At 36.9% G+C, this 21,975-nt stretch overlaps 1 protein-coding gene across 1 annotated transcript in view; it reads left to right on the plus strand.

Annotated features, from left to right (window-relative positions):
• LOC108716965 (tyrosine-protein phosphatase non-receptor type 11) overlaps positions 1–21,975 on the plus strand; it is a 33,722-nt gene that overhangs the window by 9,452 nt on the left and 2,295 nt on the right. Inside the window, exons 2-15 of the mRNA XM_018263592.2 lie at positions 2,673–2,795; positions 3,590–3,784; positions 4,089–4,281; positions 6,106–6,222; positions 6,301–6,414; positions 8,792–8,888; positions 13,604–13,683; positions 13,775–13,933; positions 14,228–14,359; positions 15,482–15,636; positions 17,548–17,615; positions 19,615–19,766; positions 20,977–21,098; positions 21,473–21,577. Of these exons, the coding sequence (XP_018119081.1) occupies positions 2,673–2,795; positions 3,590–3,784; positions 4,089–4,281; positions 6,106–6,222; positions 6,301–6,414; positions 8,792–8,888; positions 13,604–13,683; positions 13,775–13,933; positions 14,228–14,359; positions 15,482–15,636; positions 17,548–17,615; positions 19,615–19,766; positions 20,977–21,098; positions 21,473–21,542 (1,777 nt within the window). The 3' untranslated portion in view covers positions 21,543–21,577. The remainder of the gene's footprint in view (positions 1–2,672; positions 2,796–3,589; positions 3,785–4,088; positions 4,282–6,105; positions 6,223–6,300; positions 6,415–8,791; positions 8,889–13,603; positions 13,684–13,774; positions 13,934–14,227; positions 14,360–15,481; positions 15,637–17,547; positions 17,616–19,614; positions 19,767–20,976; positions 21,099–21,472; positions 21,578–21,975) is intronic.

Genomic DNA, 21,975 nt, shown 5'->3' on the forward strand with positions numbered 1-21,975 from the left:
GGGCCACATTGGCAGTTTAAATTGTATAGCCAGAGATTAAATTAGATAAAATAAATAACTTACTATATGATTTGTTATGTTTACAAAATAGTACTTTTTAGGTTTAGTGCGGGCATTACTTGATTGATACTGGCAGTTCAGGGTATTTGCAGCGAAAAGTTAAGCTTTCTAAAATTTCAGCTCTTCTGCAATAATCCTGCCTATGATGTAACAGTGGAAGTGCCTTTACAGGGCATGGTTGAGAAAGAGTCTGGCATGCTGCACAGAGCTGTTTAGTTCCTGATATGTGTGTGGGTTTTGGGTGGGTGCATGTGTATGTCATTTTGTGCTGAACTGTATTTTTTGTGATCTTGCATGCAATAAATAGCACTTTTATATATATATATATATATAATATATATATATATAATATTTATTTAGAACAAATGACATATATATATATATATAAATTTGAAATGAACCATCCCTGGACCAGCACTTCCCTTTGTGAAATCATTAATATTTATTTAAATACACATATTAGTGTTCCAAAGTTTCGGTTCATGTTTGGACCTGCAAGTTGTGCAGTCCGTGCACCGATAGCCATGGGTATGGGTAAATATGCAGTGAGGAAGGTCATCCCAAATCTGTATTGTTTCTCACAATCCGGATCATTTGGGAGTATGGGATACTTTTGAGAAGATGTAGTGGGTGACAGGAAGTATGGTGTAATAGGGTGTTCCTGACAGTCTCTTTGCGCTAAATGGGGGTAGTAAGTTGGGTGCCCTGTTTCATTAACAGAAAGTCCAGAAACGGGAGTTCAATAGTGTCAACATGTGCTGTGAATTTGATTGAAGTTGGTAGAGTATTTAGATCATGAACCATCTGAACAAAATATAGCATCTTGTGAATGAAGGGTCCATATTGGTGTAGGATATATTGTTGTTTGAAATGTGCCATGTAGAGATTCGCAAAGGTTGTTGCCATGTTGGAACCCATACTGGTACCACTCAGATAAAGGTAATAAAACCATCTACGGGCCACGCAGTGTCAATTCACAGATATCACAGTACCAGTACATGTAGCCCGACCTCCGAACACGGAAGTACCCAGCGCTCCTATATGCGATTTGAAGCTCACCGTATGCCAAAGGTACATCTTATACCATTTTTGATTAGCATTTGACTACTCTAAACCTTCCTTATAGTTACCACTGTACCAGCAAGATTTTGAACAAGGTATTTCCCCAATTGATCCGTATGTATATACTGAGCGTGCTTACATCACAGTTTCTAGACACTGTACACCAAATGCCTTAATTGGTGTAACTGAATCTCTTAACGATTATACACTGTGATAGGTTTTTCTAATGCCAGCATTGAGATACGTTTAATAGCAACTGTGTTCCGACTACATTAATGCAAGTACTTTTGAAACGTTGTTTTTCAATCACGTATTTTGCTTTGTCGTGTCCTCTCTGGATGAACTGTATACTAATAGGGACATCTATTATTGTTACCCTGTTTTTATCTGTGGTTGTGGGATTTTACCTATATTGTTTCTGTTTTCATCAGTAATTGCTTAGTGACGTCACTTAGGGGCAAATTCATCAAGGGTCGAATATCGAGTGTTAATTAACCCTCGATATTCGACTGGGAATGAAAATCCTTCGACTTCGAATATCGAAGTCGAAGGATTCTGCGCAAATACTTCGATCGAAGGAATAATCGTTCGATCGAGCGATTAAATCCTTCGAATCGAACGATTCGAAGGATTTTAATCCAACGATCGAAGGATTTTCCTTCGACCAAAAAAACTTAGCCAAGCCTATGGGGACCTTCCCCATAGGCTAACATTGGGTTCAGTAGCTTTTAGGTGGAGAACTACGGGTTCGAAGTTTTTTCTTAAAGAGACAGTACTTCGACTATCGAATCGTCGAACAGTCGAACGATTTTTAGTTTGAATCCTTCGATTCTAAGTCGAAGGTCGAAGTAGCCAAAAAAACACTTCGAAATTCTAAGTATTTTTTCTTCTATTCCTTCACTCGAAGTTAATGAATTGGCCCCTAAGTGTCTTTTCCCGCCGCTGGGGCTTTAAATGGTTGCAGTTAGTTTGCTCAAGCAAGTGAGCTAGCTGAAACGTTGAGTTGTTTTTGCCAAATAAACACCTTTATTTACTTTCATAAGACCTGTGAGTGCGAGCGTCAGTTGTGCCTATATATATATATATATATATATATATATATATATATATATATATATATATATATATATATATATATATATATATATATATATAATATATATACACACACACACACCAGAGCCCAATGGAATACATCTCTACACCACGTCTGTCAAAGATAGTTTGGAACTTAGCAGCCGGGATAAACACAGAGATGCACAATTTAGGAGGGTTGGTTGGATATTTTTGACCATATAAACCTTCACAAATACTTTTGGCCATATAGTATAAGTAGATAACTCTAGTTGCACTTTTAATACTGCTTTTAATAGATTAAATTCTTCACCTACAAATATTATTAAAGGTGAGTTAAGTGGAGTGTGTTTGCACATAAGGAAAAAGTGCTGTAACAATGCAGTTCTTTTATGGAGGCCGAGAGCTAATTCCCCTGACAAGTGAAAGATTCTAACAATTATTTTTCAGAGGCTGACTTATATATTTGTGTCTAGGTGGTTTCACCCTAATATCACTGGTGTTGAAGCAGAAAATTTACTCCTGACGAGAGGAGTGGATGGAAGTTTCTTGGCTCGCCCCAGTAAGAGCAATCCAGGAGATTTCACATTGTCTGTGAGGTTTGTATGCTGTTAATAGAATCCATTTGTTTTCTAAGAAACCAGTGTGCATAAGAATTACATGTTAAAAGAACAGTTACAAAAAATGAAAGTATACAGTATCAGAGTAATTAAAATATATTGTACAGTTGCCCTTCACTGGGATAAGTTTTGAGTTTGCGTCAGTAGCTCTACTATAGTTTAAATAAACAAAGCTACTGTATAGCCAAGGGGCAGCCATTGAAATCTGAAACAGGACTGAATGGCTCATGTTACATATCAGGTAAAAGATAAACTCTGTAAAACACCACTGTAGTCTATGGAGTTTATCCATAATCTGCTATGTAAGCTGTGCATTTTCTCCATTTTTTCCAGCTTGAATGGCTGCTCCCATGGCTACACAACTTATTTCTATAGTAGTCTTTCTGAAGCAAACAGATTTTACATTTTCCAGGGGACATATGTCCCATATGGGACATAGCTGTTCATTTTGTTTACTTTTAAATCTGATATGCATGCTCCGCAAACTATCCCATATGCCCCCCCCTTCAAGTCGCTGACTGACTTAACTGGTTAGAGACATGCAAAGGAGGAACTTGGGATCTGGCTATGATCTTAAACATCTGTTCACTGCAGTCTTTATAGATGACATTTTTGGCTAACTAACTATAATAAGAACATTTTGTTTTATTTTGCACAGCCTATCATTTTACCAGTTTTATTTTAACACTGAGCTAACTTTAAGTCACTCCCCATTGCTCTTCTGTTCCAAAAGAATTTCTTTCTCTCCTTAAATCAGCTGTTTTGCATTTTAGGCGGAACGGAGCTGTGACACACATAAAAATCCAGAATACTGGGGATTACTATGATTTGTATGGTGGGGAAAAGTTTGCAACATTGGCTGAACTTGTTCAGTATTATATGGAACACCATGGGCAACTGAAAGAAAAGAATGGTGATGTAATTGAACTGAAATATCCTTTAAACTGCGCAGACCCAACATCTGAGAGGTGAGTGAGCATGGTTTTCTACCTTGGAACATGTTTTGACCTTTCTTTCATACAGTAACCTTCAAAATATTTCCTTTAAATGCTTGGAGTTACCTTATGGATTAGTCTTCAGCTTTAGCACATGCACTTGGGAAGTGGATCTAATGAAACAGTAATATTGACAAAAATATTGATCCACTTACAGACCATAATAGCCTAGCCTGTTAAAAGCCTTCATTGATAAAGATAGCAACGATTTACTTTTTGTTTTGATTTTTTGATTTTCTCTTAGTCTTTGTTGTTAATTCCCATTATTGGATTGCAGGTGGTTTCATGGGCATCTCTCAGGGAAGGAAGCAGAGAAGCTGTTGACAGAGAAAGGTAAACATGGAAGCTTTCTGGTACGGGAAAGCCAAAGCCATCCTGGAGATTTTGTCCTTTCTGTACGGACAGGTGATGATAAAGCAGAAAGCAATGATGGAAAGTCCAAGGTGACACACGTCATGATACGATGCCAGGTACACATACTTTTTGGAAGACTATGTACGTTGCCTTAATTAATGCACAAAGATTTCACCTGCTAATTAAAGACTTAAATGGAGTGGCAAATCTGTGTTCTTAGGAATTGCAATCGCAAATTAATTTCTGTGCCCGCCTAGTTGAATATTTGGTACTTATAATCTTCCTTTATTATTAGGAATGCACTGAATCCACTTTTTTGGGTTTGTCTGAATCCCCAAATATTTCATGAAAGATTGGGCTGAATTCTAATTAGGAGCAGGAAAGGAAAAAGTGGGAAAAAATGTTTTTTTACTGTTTTGTGACAAAAAGTCACGGGATTTCCATTCCCATTCCTTATTTACATATGCAAATTAGGATTTGGATTTTGTTCGCCATGCACAAGGATTCGGCCGAATCCTGCTGAAAAAGGCAGAATCCCGAACCGAATTTTGGATTCAGTGCATCGCTACTTAATATTAAACAATATGCCATATTGTGCATATTTTTAAAGTATTGATGAACAGATGTTTACAATTTTATCTGTTGCATTGTGCTGTGGTTCAATAAAAGAAAATATCTTTTTTTTCCCCTTAATTTTAACATTTTAATAAATTACTAATACATTATTAGTGTATAACCCTTTTATGGTGGTTTTTACCACATTAGAATCCTGTTAAAGTGCAAGTGCTCTGTTTTAAAAGTTCACTGGTGAATCAATGTCTTAGAGTTCATCAATACTAACTGAATTTAAAAAAAAAAGGAAATCATAGTAGGGTGGACATCTGAAAGAAAACTAAATTGATTTTAATGAAATCCCTAGGGATATTGCCAAGGGGAAGACAAGAACCCAAGGGCTGTGGTTTCTTCCCTATTACTATGTTGTGAACAGACTAATTACCCTATAAAACCACAAGCGCAATGCCCTTAGAGAAAAAAATGTGCACAATATCTGCTCAGATTCTTGAAATAAAGTGTAATAGAAAAAAGTATGGGCAGACACCGACACTGCCTACTATTACCATTTCATTCAGTAATTTTGATTAAAAGGAGAAGAAAATGGTTAGAAATTATACAAAGAAAAGCTTAACAACTGCCGTAAGATTTTGGTTTTCCTTAACCAATCATTTAAAAAAACGATTCATTAGGTAAAAAGTTGTTTAGATGCAATTTGTCACATGACTCACTGGAATTGTATATTATAAGAAATAATATAATGAGGATATTAGAAGTCACTTCAGAGTTCCAAGACCTCCTTCATGGCGGCACACATTGTTGTCCTCTAGAATTTGTTGTCAGAGCCATATTTATGTCCAATCATAGGTGTCTACATGAGTATGCCTGGTTGAAGTGGTATTTGAAGCTAGTTTCTATTACAGGTATGGGATCCATCTGGAAACCTGTTAACCAGAAAGCTCAGGATTACAGAAAGGCCATCTCCCATTGACTCAATTTTATCCAAACAATTAAATTTTTTAAAAATGATTTCCTTTTTCTCTGTAATAATAAAGAAGTACCTTGTACTTGATCCAAAATAAGATATAATTAATCCTTATTGGAAGCAAAACCAGCCTGTTGAGTTTATTTAATGTTTACTTAAAGTATTAAGATCCAAATTATGTAACGATCCATTATCCGGAAAGCCCCAGGTCCCGAACAATCTTTATAACAGGTCCCATACCTTTATAGGGTTCATACTAGCCACGTTTTAAAGACTAACCTAGGTTTTAGGCATAATTCCTAAACTGGACTCTGGTTCCCCCCAACTGTACCGCATAAACTTAAGTTGTATTTTGAATGTCTGCACTATGCAGATGTTTTGTAATTTTATCTGCTTTCTTCAGGACGTCAAATATGATGTTGGAGGGGGAGAGAAATTTGACTCTTTGACAGATCTTGTGGAACATTATAAAAAGAATCCTATGGTAGAGACTTTAGGAACTGTACTGCAGCTAAAACAGGTAAGATTGTGGAAAATGTCACAATAAACCACTGGTCTAAATTTTCCCCAGATACTAAGTATTTAACTTTTCTTTTAGCCACTGAACACAACCAGGATTAATGCTGCAGAAATTGAAAGCAGAGTAAAGGAACTTAGCAAACCAGCTGAGACTGCAGATAAATTTAAGCAAGGATTTTGGGAAGAATTTGAGGTAAGTTTATAGTATTGTGTCCAATGTTTTATCCTCTGGTTGGCCTGTTACTTGTGTGTTTAAGATTAACTTAATTCATTTGGAGTTACAGTTTTGATGCATAATACCCCATCAGTGTTTCTTCTAAACTATGCACAGAGCCAAGCCCAAGTAATTGTGGGAAGAAAATATTGAACAGCTGCACGTAATATAATTTACATATCAGTACAATATACTATGCCATGGATTGACTTTCTGTAAACGAGATCACCCGTAGATTTTTGGTACATCAAAAAAATTAAAATAAGAGGGGCCATTACCTTACATATATTGGGAAAACTTTATGCATCATTTTTGTTCCATTGCTGCAGTCATTACATTTTGGCAGGTTACAGATAAACCATTTCATTTTACAAACCTTTAGTGCCCGGAGAACTTTTTTCTTAATTCCGTTTGTCTTAAGTCACATATGATTTAATAATTATTTCCCTAAAGAAATACAATTCATTCCTCAATTTCCCAAGACACTTTGCAGCATTGCAGTATTCTCTCAGTAATCTAGATCAGCACTCCTTCAGTTGTACTGCAGTGTATTACACAAATTGCAGGTAGTTTATATTGCTGCATAATGAGAAATCCTGAATTAAATGGCACAGTGAGCTAACACGCAGAGGGAAAGAACGTCAAATACAGGCTTCCACAAATAACCATTATTGTAGAAAAGCCTCTGAAGACAAAAAAAAAAAGAAATCAAAATAAGGGGTACTGCACCCACAGAGAGGGGTGTGTTTTGGGGGGTTTCTTAGTATTTGGAAATTGTTGTTAGGGGCCCCTAAGGTGTTTAACCATATGCTGGGGGGGGGTCGGCACCATGTTATCCACAAAGGATGTGGAGGCATATGGATTTAAGGGTATGTTTTTCACATATGAGTGATGAGTGATATCCCTGCAGTGAGCACCAACCATTTGGTTTTTTGGTGTGCTACCAACATTAATGAGGACATGTTTTTAAAAGTGTGGTAACATGGGTGTGACTTAAAGTGGATGTGGTTTAAAGTGGGTGTGGGTGTGTCTTAAATTGGGCGTGGTTTAAATTGGGCTTGGTTTAAATTGGGTTTGGTTTAAATCAGGGAGTGGTCGACACTGGCTTCCATTATTGGCCCTCTACCATGTAAGCCAGAAAAAATCCAGCCCTCGGTACCACAGAAGTTGGACAGCACTGCCATAAACTATTCTTAGCGACAGGTGCGTGTAGGATGACCCTGTCTGGTGGTAATGTCCTCATAATCAGTATGTAATTTCTGTGACTCCTCAAGTCAGATCCATTTCTGTAATCCATATATAATCTTATAACTGACCCCCAGCATGCTTTGGTCCACCAATCCTTTTATGTGATTATTAGTTCAAAGTAAACCAAACTGTTGTAAACTTTTTACACAAAATAGCCTGACTCCAGCTAGTCTTGTCACTAGACAAATGCAGCACCTTCTTATTCAGCTCTCTGCTGGAATGTCTGATTCAGGGGTCTGTTTGCTTCAGAGCAAATAGGCCCTGGTTAATTTTTGCAATGCTATCAATTATCTTTGGATCTGATTATTTTCTTTGATTTGATTTTTTTTCTATAGGCTTTTTATCTACACAATTATTCATCTTTAGTATAATGCCAGATGAGGCTAAAAATTGGCCTGCTGAAATATGCAGGCCAGGAATCAGCCCCTACCCTGGCTTAGCATCCTCTCCTACCTGAACCTGGAACAATTGTGCAGGCACAAATTGCTGATTTTAGGGCAAACATGCAAAGTCTCTCATTTCCTCACTGAAATCAGCCTCATATTCCTGCACCCAGGCCAACACTAACTTTTACATAATATATCTTTAGAGAAGAGTCTAAAAAGCTATGAAAAGCCTAAAAAGATAAAGTGTATTGTGCTTTTTAAACATGCTGCAGGTAAGTGTACATTACATTTAGACTACATATGATATATTCATTTTTTTTAAATGCTACTGCAGAACTTTGTTGAGGTATGTTAAAATGTTAGTAGTGATGGGTGAATTTTTCTCTTTGCCCTAAAAATTAGCGAATTTCCTACAAAATTTGCAAAACGGCAGAAAATTTGCTGAACACAAATTTTGTCGCGGGCGTCAAAATTTACGACGGCGGCAAATTTGCGAATTTTTCACCAGCAGCGAAACACGGAAATATGCCGCAAATTTGCGCCTGGCAAATATATTTGCCCATCACTAAATGTGAGACATCAGCTCTTGCTGAACTCCCTTCAACCTGCTATCTGGCCTGAGTTCAGTATCAGTTGGTAGTTCAAGAGTTTCACATTGCTGTGGTTAGGATCAGTCCTTCCAGGAATTATTTGCGATTACTTATTTTGTATTTATTTTTCAGACTCTACAGCAGCAAGAATGCAAACTGCTGTATAGCAGGAAAGAGGGACAGAGACCAGAGAACAAAAACAAGAACAGATACAAAAATATATTACCTTGTAAGTGCTGACTGATTCAATTCTGCTCCTTGTTAGTTGTGATGAGATGCCTGGGTGCCAGTTATACATGGTTTATTCTATTTTATCCTGCACCCAGGCAAGCAGGACTTGTGTGACGTAAGTTCCGGCTTGGGGAACTATATATAATTAACAAAATACAGCACTCTGTATTGAAAAGTGTGTTTATAAGAAAAATAGCTGCACTTACTTATTGGAGAAAAATGCCTGGGTGCACACTGCAGAAACGTAATCTAGAAAATCATACATATACTTTATACCTTCATATACTTTGAATATATGGACTGCATGTCCTTCTGAACACAAAGAAAGGAAACACATTATTGAATAAAGAAGTTTGATTCACACTATACTGTACAGTATGTAGTGCGGGTCCTTCTGAACTATAAATGAGAGTGAAATAACCTAGCTGAGATTCATAGACTGTCCAACATCAGTGCCTATCCTCACTAATGTACTTGTGGCTGAATGTGCGGAAAAGCCAGCGACAAAAAAAAAGCCTTTCCAGAGCAGTTAGGGTTGATATACTGTAGCAGCAAAGAGAAGACCATATTTATATTAATACCCTTAATTTTGAAATGAGATGTTGGAAAGGCATGTGTCCGTATATTTTTGGTCAGAACTTTCCATGTATTTATTTATGGCTCCGATTTCAATTACTTTTAAGGGGTTGGTTTGGAAATTCTTTTTAAAGGATCAGTAAGAACAAAACAAAAAAAATATTAATTTGATATAACATCCGGTGTTTTATTTTCCTTTTCAAAGAAAGTTTTAAACGAAGCAAAATCCCTTTTTTCATTTTATTGTGTTTGCTTTGAGCTTTGGTGTCTGCAGACATCTTTTATCTGGAGTTAAAAAGTAACTTGTAGGAAGTAAAACGAGAGAGACCCCGGTGGAATATATGATATTACAGCAGAACAAGTACATTTATGGCTGTTAATTAGTTTTCCGATACCACAGAAAATTTCTGTTAATAATAAATGGCTAGGTGCTAATTAGATTTTGTTATTATCACCTGCACTATGTATAGATAGAATGTGGTTGGCGTATTCTTCACAAACTGCAAACCCTATTTACATAGTAACATAGTAAGTAAGGTTGAAAAAAGACACATGTCCATCGAGTTCAACCTTTTTTTTTTTTTTTTTTTTATTAACTACCTATCTGCCAGTTGATCCAGAGGAAGGCAAAAAAAACCCATCTGAAGCCTCTCCAATTTGCCTTAGGTGAAACCCTTGCCTCAGGCGGCAGCAAACGGCCAGTTACAAGGGGCGGCAAAAAGCCGCCTCTTGTAACTTTAAGAGCCGAACTTCCGGGTTTTAACCCGGAAATTCGGCTCCGCTAGTGCAAAGAGCGCTATTGCGCTCAATGCACTAGCGATACTGCCCCCTGAAACCCGCTCCGACGCTAATTTTTAAGCGCGGAGCGGGAGAGGAGGGGGGCGGCATCTGGGCTGCTGCCTCAGGCGGCAGCAGCCCCAGAATCGGCGCTGCTTAGAGGGGGAAAAATTCCTTCCTGACTCCAAAATGGCAATCGGACTAGTCCCTGGATCAACTTGGACTATGAGCTATTTCCCATAACCCTGTATTCCTTTACTTGCTAAAAAGCTATCCAACCCCTTCTTAAAGCTATCTAATGTATCAGCCTGTACAAGTGATTCAGGGAGAGAATTCCACATCTTCACAGCTCTCACTGTAAAAAAAACCCCTTCCGAATATTTAGGTGGAACCTCTTTTCTTCTAATCGGAATGGGTGACCTCGTGTCAGATGGAAAGACCTACTGGTAAATAAAGCATTAGAGAGATTATTATATGATCCCCTTATATATTTATACATAGTCATCATATCACCCCTTAAGCGCCTCTTCTCCAGTGTGAACATCCCCAATTTGGCCAGTCTTTCCTCATAGCTAAGATTTTCAATACCTTTTACCAGCTTAGTTGCCCTTCTCTGTACCCTCTCTAATACAATAATGTCCTGTTTGAGTGATGGAGACCAAAACAGTACGGCATATTCTAGATGGGGCCCTACAAGTGCTCTATACAGTGGAAGAATGACCCCCTCCTTCCTTGACTCTATGCCCCTTTTAATAAAACTCAAGACCTTATTTGCCCTTGATGCTGCCGACTGGCATTGCTTGCTACAGCCAAGTTTATCATCTACAAGGACTCCAAGGTCCTTTTCCATAATGGATTTGCCTAGTGCAGTCCCATTAAGGGTATAAGTGGCTTGGATATTTTTACATCCCAGGTGCATGACTTTACATTTATCAACATTGAATCTCATTTGCCACTTAGCTGCCCAGATTGCCAGTTTGTCAAGATCATGTTACAAGGATGCCACATCCTGGATGGAATTAATTGGGCTGGATAATTTTGTGTCATCTGCAAACATTGATACATTACTTAAAACACCCTCCCCTAAGTCATTAATGAACAAGTTAAATAAAAGTGGACCCAATACTGAGCCCTGGGGCACCCCACTAAGAACCTTACTCCAGGTAGAGAATGTCCCATTAACAACCACCCTCGGTACCCGATCCTGTAGCCAGTTTCCTATCCACGTGCAAACGCCTTCACGTGCAAACGCCTTCATTAAGCCCAACAGACCTTAGTTTAGCTTAGTTTTGGTTGTCCGTTTAGTCACTACTGAACAGACAACCAAGCCACAGAGGGGTAGTAGCCACCCGCTTGCTTTGCACAACCGTTCCTTATAATAGAGTGCTGCAAAGTGAGTGATCACAGTGCTGTGTTCATTAGTAGAAATACCTAGTTTGGCTTTTGAGAGGGCAGATATTTTGCTTTAGTGCATCTCACCTTTTTGGTGATTGTTTGTCATTGTTATGTGCCTGTCTAGATATACAAAAAACAACTTGTTCCTTACACATAAAGTACTACATGTACTGGACCTGTTATCCAGAATGCTCGGGACCTGGGTTTTCCATATAAGGAATCTTTCGGTACCTTTTACTATTATAGTGAAAAAGGAAATAATTTTTTAAAATTTGGTGTATTTGGATGAAATGGTGTCTTTAGGACAGGGATCCCCAACCAGTAGCTCGTGAGCAACACGTTGCTCTCCAACCCCTTGGATGTTGCTCCCAGTGGCTTCAAAGCAGGTGATTATTTTTGAATTCCAGGCTTGAAGGCAAGTCTTGGCTGTATAATAACCAGATGTACTGCCAAACAGAGCCTCAATATAGATTGAAAATCCTCATAGGGGCTACCAAATGGCAAATCACAGCACTTATTTGGCACCCCAAGAACATTTTTCAAGCTTGTGTTGCTCCCCAACTCATTTTTCTTCTGAATGTTGCTCACGGGCTCAAAAGGTTGGGGATCCCTGCTTTAGGAGGTGGCCATTGTGAAATTTGGAGCTTTCTGGATAACAGGTTTCCAGATTATTGATTTAAAATAGTTAAGAGAAACATGGTGCTCCAGAATGATTAGTAAGTGACTTACCAAATAGTGAATGTGGTCCGGGTGCTTCAGCCCCAGAACCCCAGCTTTAGGGAGCGTTACAGCAAAGGATAAATGGAAGCAGGGCTGACCGGCACTCAAACAGATCCACAGGACCAGAGAGGATTAGTTAAAAATATATTTTATTTATACAAAGTTAAAAAATGTGTATTATCTCCATCCGCCCTAGGATATGAGCATTTATACAGGGAACAACCAATCAAAACACAAAGAAAAAAGAAAGAAAAAAAGCAAAAACCAATCCTTAAAGAGACAGTCTCTTATGTATCTTCAAGAGGTTTGATAGCGCAAAAAATTCTTAAAAAAATATGCAAAATGTACAAAATATTTAGTAAAGATATACAATAGAAACATCATAAAAAACATTATAAGAACATGTATAATGATGATAGAAAATACACGGGATATAAATAGATGAAGTACAAATGTACCTAATCAATCTAAAAGATTCTTTTATTTATATATATAGATATATATATATATATATATATATATATATATATATATATATATATATATATATATATATATATATATATATATATATATAAAAACATTAGGTAATATTGAAAGTAGAAAGTGTAAACAACATGTCAAGAGTAATAGCATGTCACATCGAATTCAGAGTTCATGCCTTGCAGAGGGTATCCTAGTTTTGGGATTGAAAATCCAAAAGACTTCTCTCCTAGAGAGAATTTTTGTTGTTAACCAAGTTGAATTTTGCTCTTTTTTTGGTATTTACAATACTTGGTGATAATATATTGATTATTGATCCCATACCTGTACTTGTTTTAGAGTACCTGTACTTGTTAGCAGTAGCTTATGTTGTAAGACATGTCTGCCCAGTTTATAACAACCTTGCAAATGGACTGAAAAATCATGAGCAAAATGTGAAATTATTCCTATCCAGTACTTTGTGTGTCTACGTTTATTTTGGATCAGTTTGTGATATTTCATCTGCCACTGACTACTTGACTTGTTATATACACTACCTATCTTAAATGTATAGCTTTTGTTTATATGTAGTAGGCTAAAGTACCACAAAAAGTAAAACCATTTTAAAGTCCACTGTTTATGCTACTCTGGGTCTATTTTGATTGCTTGCCTCCATCAATGTCATGTTAGGTATGTTGCTTTGGAACATGATTATAGAAAATGAAGAAACTTGTCCAAGAAACGAATTTCTTAAAAACTAACCAGCTTTGTGTTTACATTTAGTTGATCACACAAGGGTTGAGCTTCATGATGGGGACCCCAATGAACAGGTCTCTGATTACATCAATGCCAACACTATTATGGTAAGTATGTTCATAATTCATTTTCTTTGTCTTGTTTTCTTTGTTAGGGTATGTATTATCAGTGTGTATTTTCCTCTCCACTTATATCTAGCCTGAATTTGAAACAAAATGCAACAATTCCAAAGCCAGGAAAAGCTACATTGCTACACAAGGCTGCCTACAAAATACAGTGAATGATTTCTGGAGAATGGTGTTTCAAGAAAATTCCAGAGTTATTGTCATGACCACAAAAGAAGTTGAAAGAGGAAAGGTACATGTTTTGTTTACCCCATTTTCAGTCTGATCTCCATGGATCAATACTTCCAGGACAGATACAGCGTAGACTTTATAATTTGTAGTTGTCATTTAATCAGCCAAGTAATTCAGCACCCGAATGTGATGCAAATATGGATAAAAGATTAGATAGTCGCAATCCTTAACGAATTAGAAGCTGACATTTTTTGACTTTCATATATTTTCTGTAATAGCATTCTGGGTTAGCAGATTTAAAAGTAGGTCGCAAATTTCGCTTTATGTGGTTTTAATTAAATGTCCTATTTTTCAGAGTAAATGTGTGAAGTACTGGCCAGACGAGTTTGCTTTAAAGGAATATGGGGTTATGCGTGTGAGAAATGTTAAAGAAACTCCAGCTCATGACTATATATTAAGAGAGCTTAAGCTTTCCAAAGTTGGGCAAGTATGTGTTTGTTTTTTTCCTTTGTTTTCTTCTTTACTAAAGTAATATATATATATATATATATATATATATATATATATATATATATATATATATATATATATATATATATATATATATATATATATATATATATATATATATAATACACAAAAGCCATGAATATCCTTTAAATGATATCCTTATAAACAGTGAGTTCTGATGCCGTTTCTGTCACATGACTCGCTAAAACTTGTGTATTATAATAAACAAAGTACCCCCTGTTGCAAAATTTGAGGCCTTGTGTTTTTATATGGTCATGAAACTCCTCGGTAACTTATAATATCCTTATATTTTACAAGAGGGGGTAATTTATTCACTATAAAAACTTTAAAGTGTGTAATATTTCGTTCTATGGCTGTTTTTTATTGCTTTCTATACTGACTCCACCCTGCAATTGTTTGTTTCCTGGATTGAGTGACCCTATCTGCTAGAAAGCTGAGAACTGATATGATTTCTAGTGAATTAATACTACTTGCTGATCCATTTGTGTCCTTCTCTATTCATCAAATTTGAGGACAGCAGAGTAAAAAGTTTTAATATTTCAGATGCAAAAAGAAAAATGTAAAGCTCTCTTACAAATAATATTTATTTCCCTTTATTTATAAATTGCAAACCTCTGTGCTACACTGTACAAAAGGATATTTAATCATTCAGCTCAGCACCCACTACTGTGGAGCTTATATAGCAATTTTTCTAGTATAGAGAAAGGATCATTTCTAGAAAGCATGACATTTTTATTTAAAAAAAAGCCACTAGTTCTGTTTTAGCTAAGATTGTGATTATGTATTAGCCAAGGCACAAGTGAATGCCCTTTTATGGGTTTGTTTAAACGGCGATGGCTGAACACGCCCAAGCTGATAACAAACACACTGCACCAAGAACTAGAAAGTGGAATATTACTGGTCCTTAGAGGTGATCTTCCCATTTTAAAACCAAATGCTTTTCTGTGCATTTTTTTTGAACTTCTGTGAATACTCAAGGAATTGGAGCTAATGATTAGAATGAGCAAAAATTTAATTATGGGTAGTCTCTTCTTGCTTCTAGGTAATATGTAACAAGTGAGTTTTTTTTTCACTAAAGGGGAACACAGAAAGGACAGTATGGCAATACCATTTTAAAACGTGGCCAGATCATGGTGTCCCAACTGACCCTGGTGGAGTCTTGGACTTTTTAGAGGAAGTGCACCACAAACAAGATGGTATCACTGATGCTGGGGCTGTTGTTGTTCATTGCAGGTAAGGCTTGTATCAGGTTGTAAGTATGTTATTGTTCTCAAAACACACATATTAATGCAATTTTTATGTTTTATTATATTACCACCATACTTAATTTTCCCTTTGTATTTGTGTAGTGGAAATATTAACAAATGACGCAGTGATTAACCACTTTATAAATCAAAAGGCGAGAATATAAACTTTTCCCCAACTTCCTATAAAGGGATTTAACAGCAGTTTCATTCCTGTAAAATGTGCCATTGTTCTCTCTGACACAACTGTCCTTAGCAGCTACTTTACGTCTAATGGCATAATGCCCTTTTTATAGGGATGCACTGAATCCAGGATTCGGCCTTTTTCAGCAGGATTAGGATTCGGCCGAATCTTTCTGCCCAGTCGAATTGAATCCTAATTTGCATATGCAAATTAGGGGTGGGGAGGGAAATCACGTGACTTTTCCTCACAAAAAAAGGAAGTACATTTCCCCCCCCCTTCCCACCCCTAATTAGCACCCCTAATTTGGTTCAGTATTCTGCCGGATCTTTAACAAAGGATTCGGGGGTCCGGCTGAATCCAAAATAGTAGATTCGGTACATCCCTACCTTTTTACGACACTTTTTGGTAAAAAGGTATTGGCAAATTGACCTGGAATTATTGCCAGACAAATATAATAATGCCAAAAATATAAAAATGCAGGGTTAGCTGCTGCAGCAATAACCCTCCATTAATTTAATCCTCACCTTTACAGAGAAATACAGTCCAAAAGTATTCAATCCCGTGACTAATTCTCTCTTTAATGAGTAAAAAAAACTCAGATATTCTCTTCAAATGTGTATTTGTGTACCAAGGCAGTGAATATTTTCTTTAATCTGGAAAATTATAACAAAATAATTCCTGAAGAGCATGCAAAGATACTGCATACCCCAAACAATGTGTTATTGCAGAAAATTATGGAAACTGCTTATTTGTTTTATGTGCTTAAATTGATAGCGTCATCACATAATTAACCCTTTCATAATATAATTTATTTTTTACACATGCCTCAAAGTGTTCGATACATTTTTGTTAGATGTTTTTTTCACTCTCACTGTAAAGCCAATGCCCTGTGATGCCTCTGACTGAGAATAATGGAAACCACCTGACACTGTTGATACAGGTGGTTTCCATTGAAAAACACATTAACTATATTGAAATGTAGGCAAAAAATAAGAGAGGCTTCTGTTGTTTGCCAGAAAGTAAAAAGAAATTATCAGGTGAGTTCCAGAAATAGTTTCTCCCTCGCAAGCAAAAAATGTACCACTAACCCGTTACTTTTCAAGTAAATACTTGTATTATTATGAAGGTATGGCTTTAAGATTGTTTTGGAACATAGAACTCATGCCATAATAAAAAATGTCGTTTTGGTGCTTTCAAAAAAATGAATGTGTAGGATTTGTTATTTAGTTAATTAAGAGAACTAGTCAAAGGTCTAACTGTTTTTTGCTACTGTAAAGCTATTAGAAGGTATTTCCCTGTACAGGTATGCGGGTCCTTATGCGGAAAACTGTTACCCAGAAAGCTTTGGATTATGGAAAGGCAATCTCCCATTGAATCAATTTTCACCAAATAATTCTAATTTTATAATATAATTTCTTTTTTCTTTGTAATAAAACAGTAACTTGTTCTTGATCCTAATTAAGCTGCATAAATTCACCTTGGTGGCAAACCTATCCTGGTTTTTATATGATTTACATTTTTTTAGCCGTCGTAAGGTATGGTGACCCAAACTGCAGAAGGATCACTTATCTAGAAAGTTCCTACACCAGTAGTAAGCAAAACCGAGCTAGAAAATGTAATCTACAGTGGCCTTTTTATATAATATGTAAAAAGAATTCTTCACTCTATATTCTACAGACCTAAAAACATTTTGTCCAACCTTTTTTGTATCAACAGTGCTGGAATTGGACGGACAGGAACCTTTATTGTGATTGATATTCTTATTGATGTAATTAGAGAGAAAGGTGGGTAGTGATTTTTTTCTCTGCTGCATCCATAGACCTTTTTTTTGTGAAAGACTACTATTTTAGTGATGCAAGGCACACAATATGGGATTTATCAAATGGTGAGTTCTAACTTGCACCCATTGATTAATACAATTCTAAAAATCCCATAGGGAAAGTGGGTCTGTTTTTATTTATTAAGCTCATATGTTCTGCCCCTTATTGTCTCAGCCACTGTTAGGACCTCTTGTATTGGTTATTGGCTGCTTTGTATGTAAGTCTGTGTGTTCAATGTAAGCTTTTGGACACCTTTTAGTTGAGCATTTGCATTTATTACTGCTTCTGTTTTGCTTTGTTTTTTTTTACCTTGTAATGTACCCTGGTTTCTTTTACCAACAAAAGGGTACACTATACTTTCTTTTTCTATAATCTATATTTGGCTTGTATTATGTCCCTTCAAAGGAGTACTATTGCGAAAACAAAAATTATAATTCATCATACTGAAATAAGCCTTTTTTTTAAATATAATCATTTAAAAATTCTGAACCGTTTCTGAAATATTCAAGTTACTCTTCACTCTCCCCCTCTCAGCATCTCTTCATGCTGGAGTTAAATATTCAAGAACAATATATCTTTTAGGGGGCTCCTTTTGCCTACAACATGTGTTAGAGCCTACGCTATTAAAATCACTAGAAATCCTATCTCTCTACATGCAGAATTTGTTTTGTTACATTTTGTTTTTACTGGAATCAGCTATTTGAGTGAGTTCTAATAGATTTGCAAGGAAAGGGAACCCTCCTAATAAGATATATTGGATCTAACTGTCAATGACTATCTGACATCCAACTATGAAGACAGAATAAAGAGAAACAGATGCTGAGCGAAGAATAGAGAAGATAAACTTTTCTTATTTCAGAAATGAATACAGAATTTTTAATTGTTTGTATGTAGAAAGTTTCTTAATTCAGGATGATGAAGCTTATATTACATTTTCATCTTCATAGTTCCCCTCTAAGGTTTTTGTAACAGGACATGAAAGTATAAGCCGATTAGTTGACTATTCTAAAGGAGAAGGAAAGTCTAAATCATTGGGGTTGGGTGTTTGCAAAATGCGAGGCACTCTCCAGTGATTATAATCAATGACCTGATATCCTAGACAGTGTTACCGAGGTACTTCTGTGCTAGCACCATGGAGCGAAGAGCATGCAGAATTAGGGATGCACCAAATCCATTATTTTGGATTTGGCCGAACCCCCGAATTCTTTGTGAAAGATTCGGCTGAATACCGAACCGATTCTGAACCCTAATTTGCATATGCAAACCAGTGAGGGGGAGGGTAAAAGAGAGGTGGGCATGAAGTGCGCGGCTGAAAATTTTTTTTACTTCCTTGTTTTGTGACGAAAAGTCACATGGTTTTTTTTGGGTTTGGCCAGGCACAAGGATTCGGCCGAATCCGAATCCTGACCGAATACCGAACTGAATCCTGGTTTGGTGCATCCCTATGCAGAATAGAGCAAAAAGCCACACCTCAATGAAAAAGCTGCATTTTTCGACACCCATCCGTCAGCCTGGGGGTATTGGGGAAAAAAAAAAAAAAAGAAGAAGAGGACCGCTCAGTGGTGCTTTCTGAGAAGAACCCTGTTCTGGTGCAGCTTTCTGCTAACTGGATCACCAGTCCAGGGTATGTGATTTCAATCACTGGGGGTGCCTAACATTTGTTACCCCTATGTGTTTTAGACTTTCCTTCAACTTTAATTCATGCCATTTGCTACGTGGGTAAGAAAATACTGCAAATAGAATATGACATGTGCCATTACCCAGTGGTCTCATGTGCATACAATGGCCAAATTTGCACCTGGGCAGTTACCCATAGCAACCAATCATTGATTCGCTTTTTTCAGCCAGCTGCAGGTAGACCAATGAGTACAAACATGTGATTGATTCCCATTACCGCCCATTCCTTTACTTTTTAAATGATTTATTTTTTTTAAATTAACCATTTGTTTTACCAATTGTGCAGGTGTTGATTGTGACATAGATGTCCCCAAGACTATTCAGATGGTGAGATCTCAGAGGTCAGGAATGGTTCAAACAGAAGCACAATACAGATTTATATACATGGCAGTACAGCACTATATAGAAACATTGCAGCGCAGAATTGAAGAAGAACAGGTATTGGTTCTCTAATTTGTCTTTCAGATAAAATCTGTAATTGTGTGTGAGAGGAAAAAGAAACTTGATAAGGAGTTACAAATAAAAAGAATTGTTAGTCAGAAGGAGAAAAGAGGTAAAAGCTGATGGAACAGAAGAAAAGAATAGTGCATGAAGCTAATTGTTAGCAAGGCTAAACATGGCAAAAGATTTAAAGGGGACTCGTCACCCAAAAAAATTATTCAAAATCCTATTTTATCACATTAGTCAAGCAAAATGAACTTTAATTACACTATATAAATTATTTCAATCTTGCTTCCTTCAGTCTGAGATTTCAGAATTATAGCAAGCAGGCAGCAGCCATTTTGTGCACACTGTTCTTAAGGCAAGCCTTGCATCATCCCAAAATCTTGTTTGTGCACCAGAATGGGGGACCCGATGTCCATCCCCATGCCCTGGCTACACAATTAAATAGTAAAGAGAACGGAGGAATATGTGGAGAGCAGTGACATCTAAGAAGTGCTGAATGGAAAGTGAAAGTAATTGTCTGCCCGCCTCTATGCCCAGGGCATAGAGGAGTGGCATACAATATTTGATTGACAGCTGAGATTTTAAATGAGTTTACAACAACTATTGATGCTTTAATAAAAAATAGAAATTGGATTTCATGTTTCATTTGAAAAGGACTTTTATTATACAGATTTTTGTGTCTGGATGACAAGTCCACTTTAACCTTAAATTCTAGAAAAAAATAAAGTTTATAAAACATTAGCTTTATCTGTGTCAATTGAGCTATCTGTTTGTAATCTAGTAGAGTGCAGGTATTTTCTGTGCCCAAATGACTACCCAGTACCTCAAAAGAAAGGAACCAAAATGCATAGCTGGTGCACACTAGCAAGCACGTACTTATATCATGCCTGTATGTTTGTGTGCACCATGAATCGTACGATCCCAGTGGGCGGCCCTTATTTGCCCTTATTTTTTAAAATGGCAATTTTCTATTAATGTATATTATTATGAAAATAATGTATACATGAATCAGGGTTTTACATATGAGCTGTTTTTTGCAATATCTTTTTATAGAGACCTACATTGTTTGGGGGGTATAGTTATCCTTTAAGTCATTGTGGCCTTCGGATGTATATCTTGTTAGACACAGGCCCATGTGCTTTGTATTGGCAGTTGTCTATTGCATAGACATATTATTTTGACTATTTCTTTCTGTTTGCAGAAAAGTAAGCGAAAAGGTCACGAGTACACAAACATTAAATACTCACTCTCTGAGCAGGCAGGAGATCAGAGCCCTCTACCCCCTTGTACACCAACCCCATTACCAACGCCTACCCTTCCAGAGTAAGTAACCCAGTGCGGATTTAATTGTTGAAATTTTTGAACTGTATGTTTGTATGTGTGCAATTGTGTGTGTGTAGTGGCCACGTCAATAAATTTTAAAGCTATACCTTGCTTTACTTCTCGTTATTGTTTTATGTGCCAGGGTGCTATGTCACATGTCCATAAAACAGTCTGCTGAAAGATCTTGCATATTCCAGGCCCTAGTTAATACCCCACTTATTTTATTGTGGGTTATTGCCTAGGTCCACATTGTCGGTTTTGGTACTCGAGCCTGAGTTAGAGAAAGAAGTTGTTTGGTGCATGTATAATAAGGCTCACACGATACTGATTCACGTTTTTTTGAGAATGGAAAGTAGGATTTGTGTGTATTACAGGATGAGAGAAGATGCTGGCAGAGTATATGAAAATGTGGGACTCATGCAACAACAGAAAAGCTTCAGATGAAGATGTGTAGAATAGAGCGTACATCGCTGTGACTGGTAATGTATAGTGCAGTATACTTTGGCTACAGACCATACGTTTCATGTGAAATATGTGACAATGTTGCTGGTGAAATAAACAAAAACCACATACGAATATTGTCTTTGTAAAGAATTGGTAAGCAGATCAAAAGCAAAGCTCCAAAAAAAAAAATAACGCACCTTTTTATAGACAGCCATTTTTATTTGGGTAGATTGCATCATTGTCAGATGACATCCCTTGCTGTGACATCACTTCCTGCCTGAGTCTCTCCCTGCTCACTCATAGCAATGAGCTCAGATTACGGCAGGGAGGGGGGAGAGGAGCAAACTGAGCATTCTCACACCCTGGAGGTTTAAGTTGAAAACAGGAAGTCTGATACAGAAGCCCATGTATACACAATAGAAGGAAAGCAATG

Source organism: Xenopus laevis, chromosome 1L (assembly GCF_017654675.1).
Source record: "Xenopus laevis strain J_2021 chromosome 1L, Xenopus_laevis_v10.1, whole genome shotgun sequence".
Lineage (NCBI taxonomy): Eukaryota > Metazoa > Chordata > Amphibia > Anura > Pipidae > Xenopus > Xenopus laevis.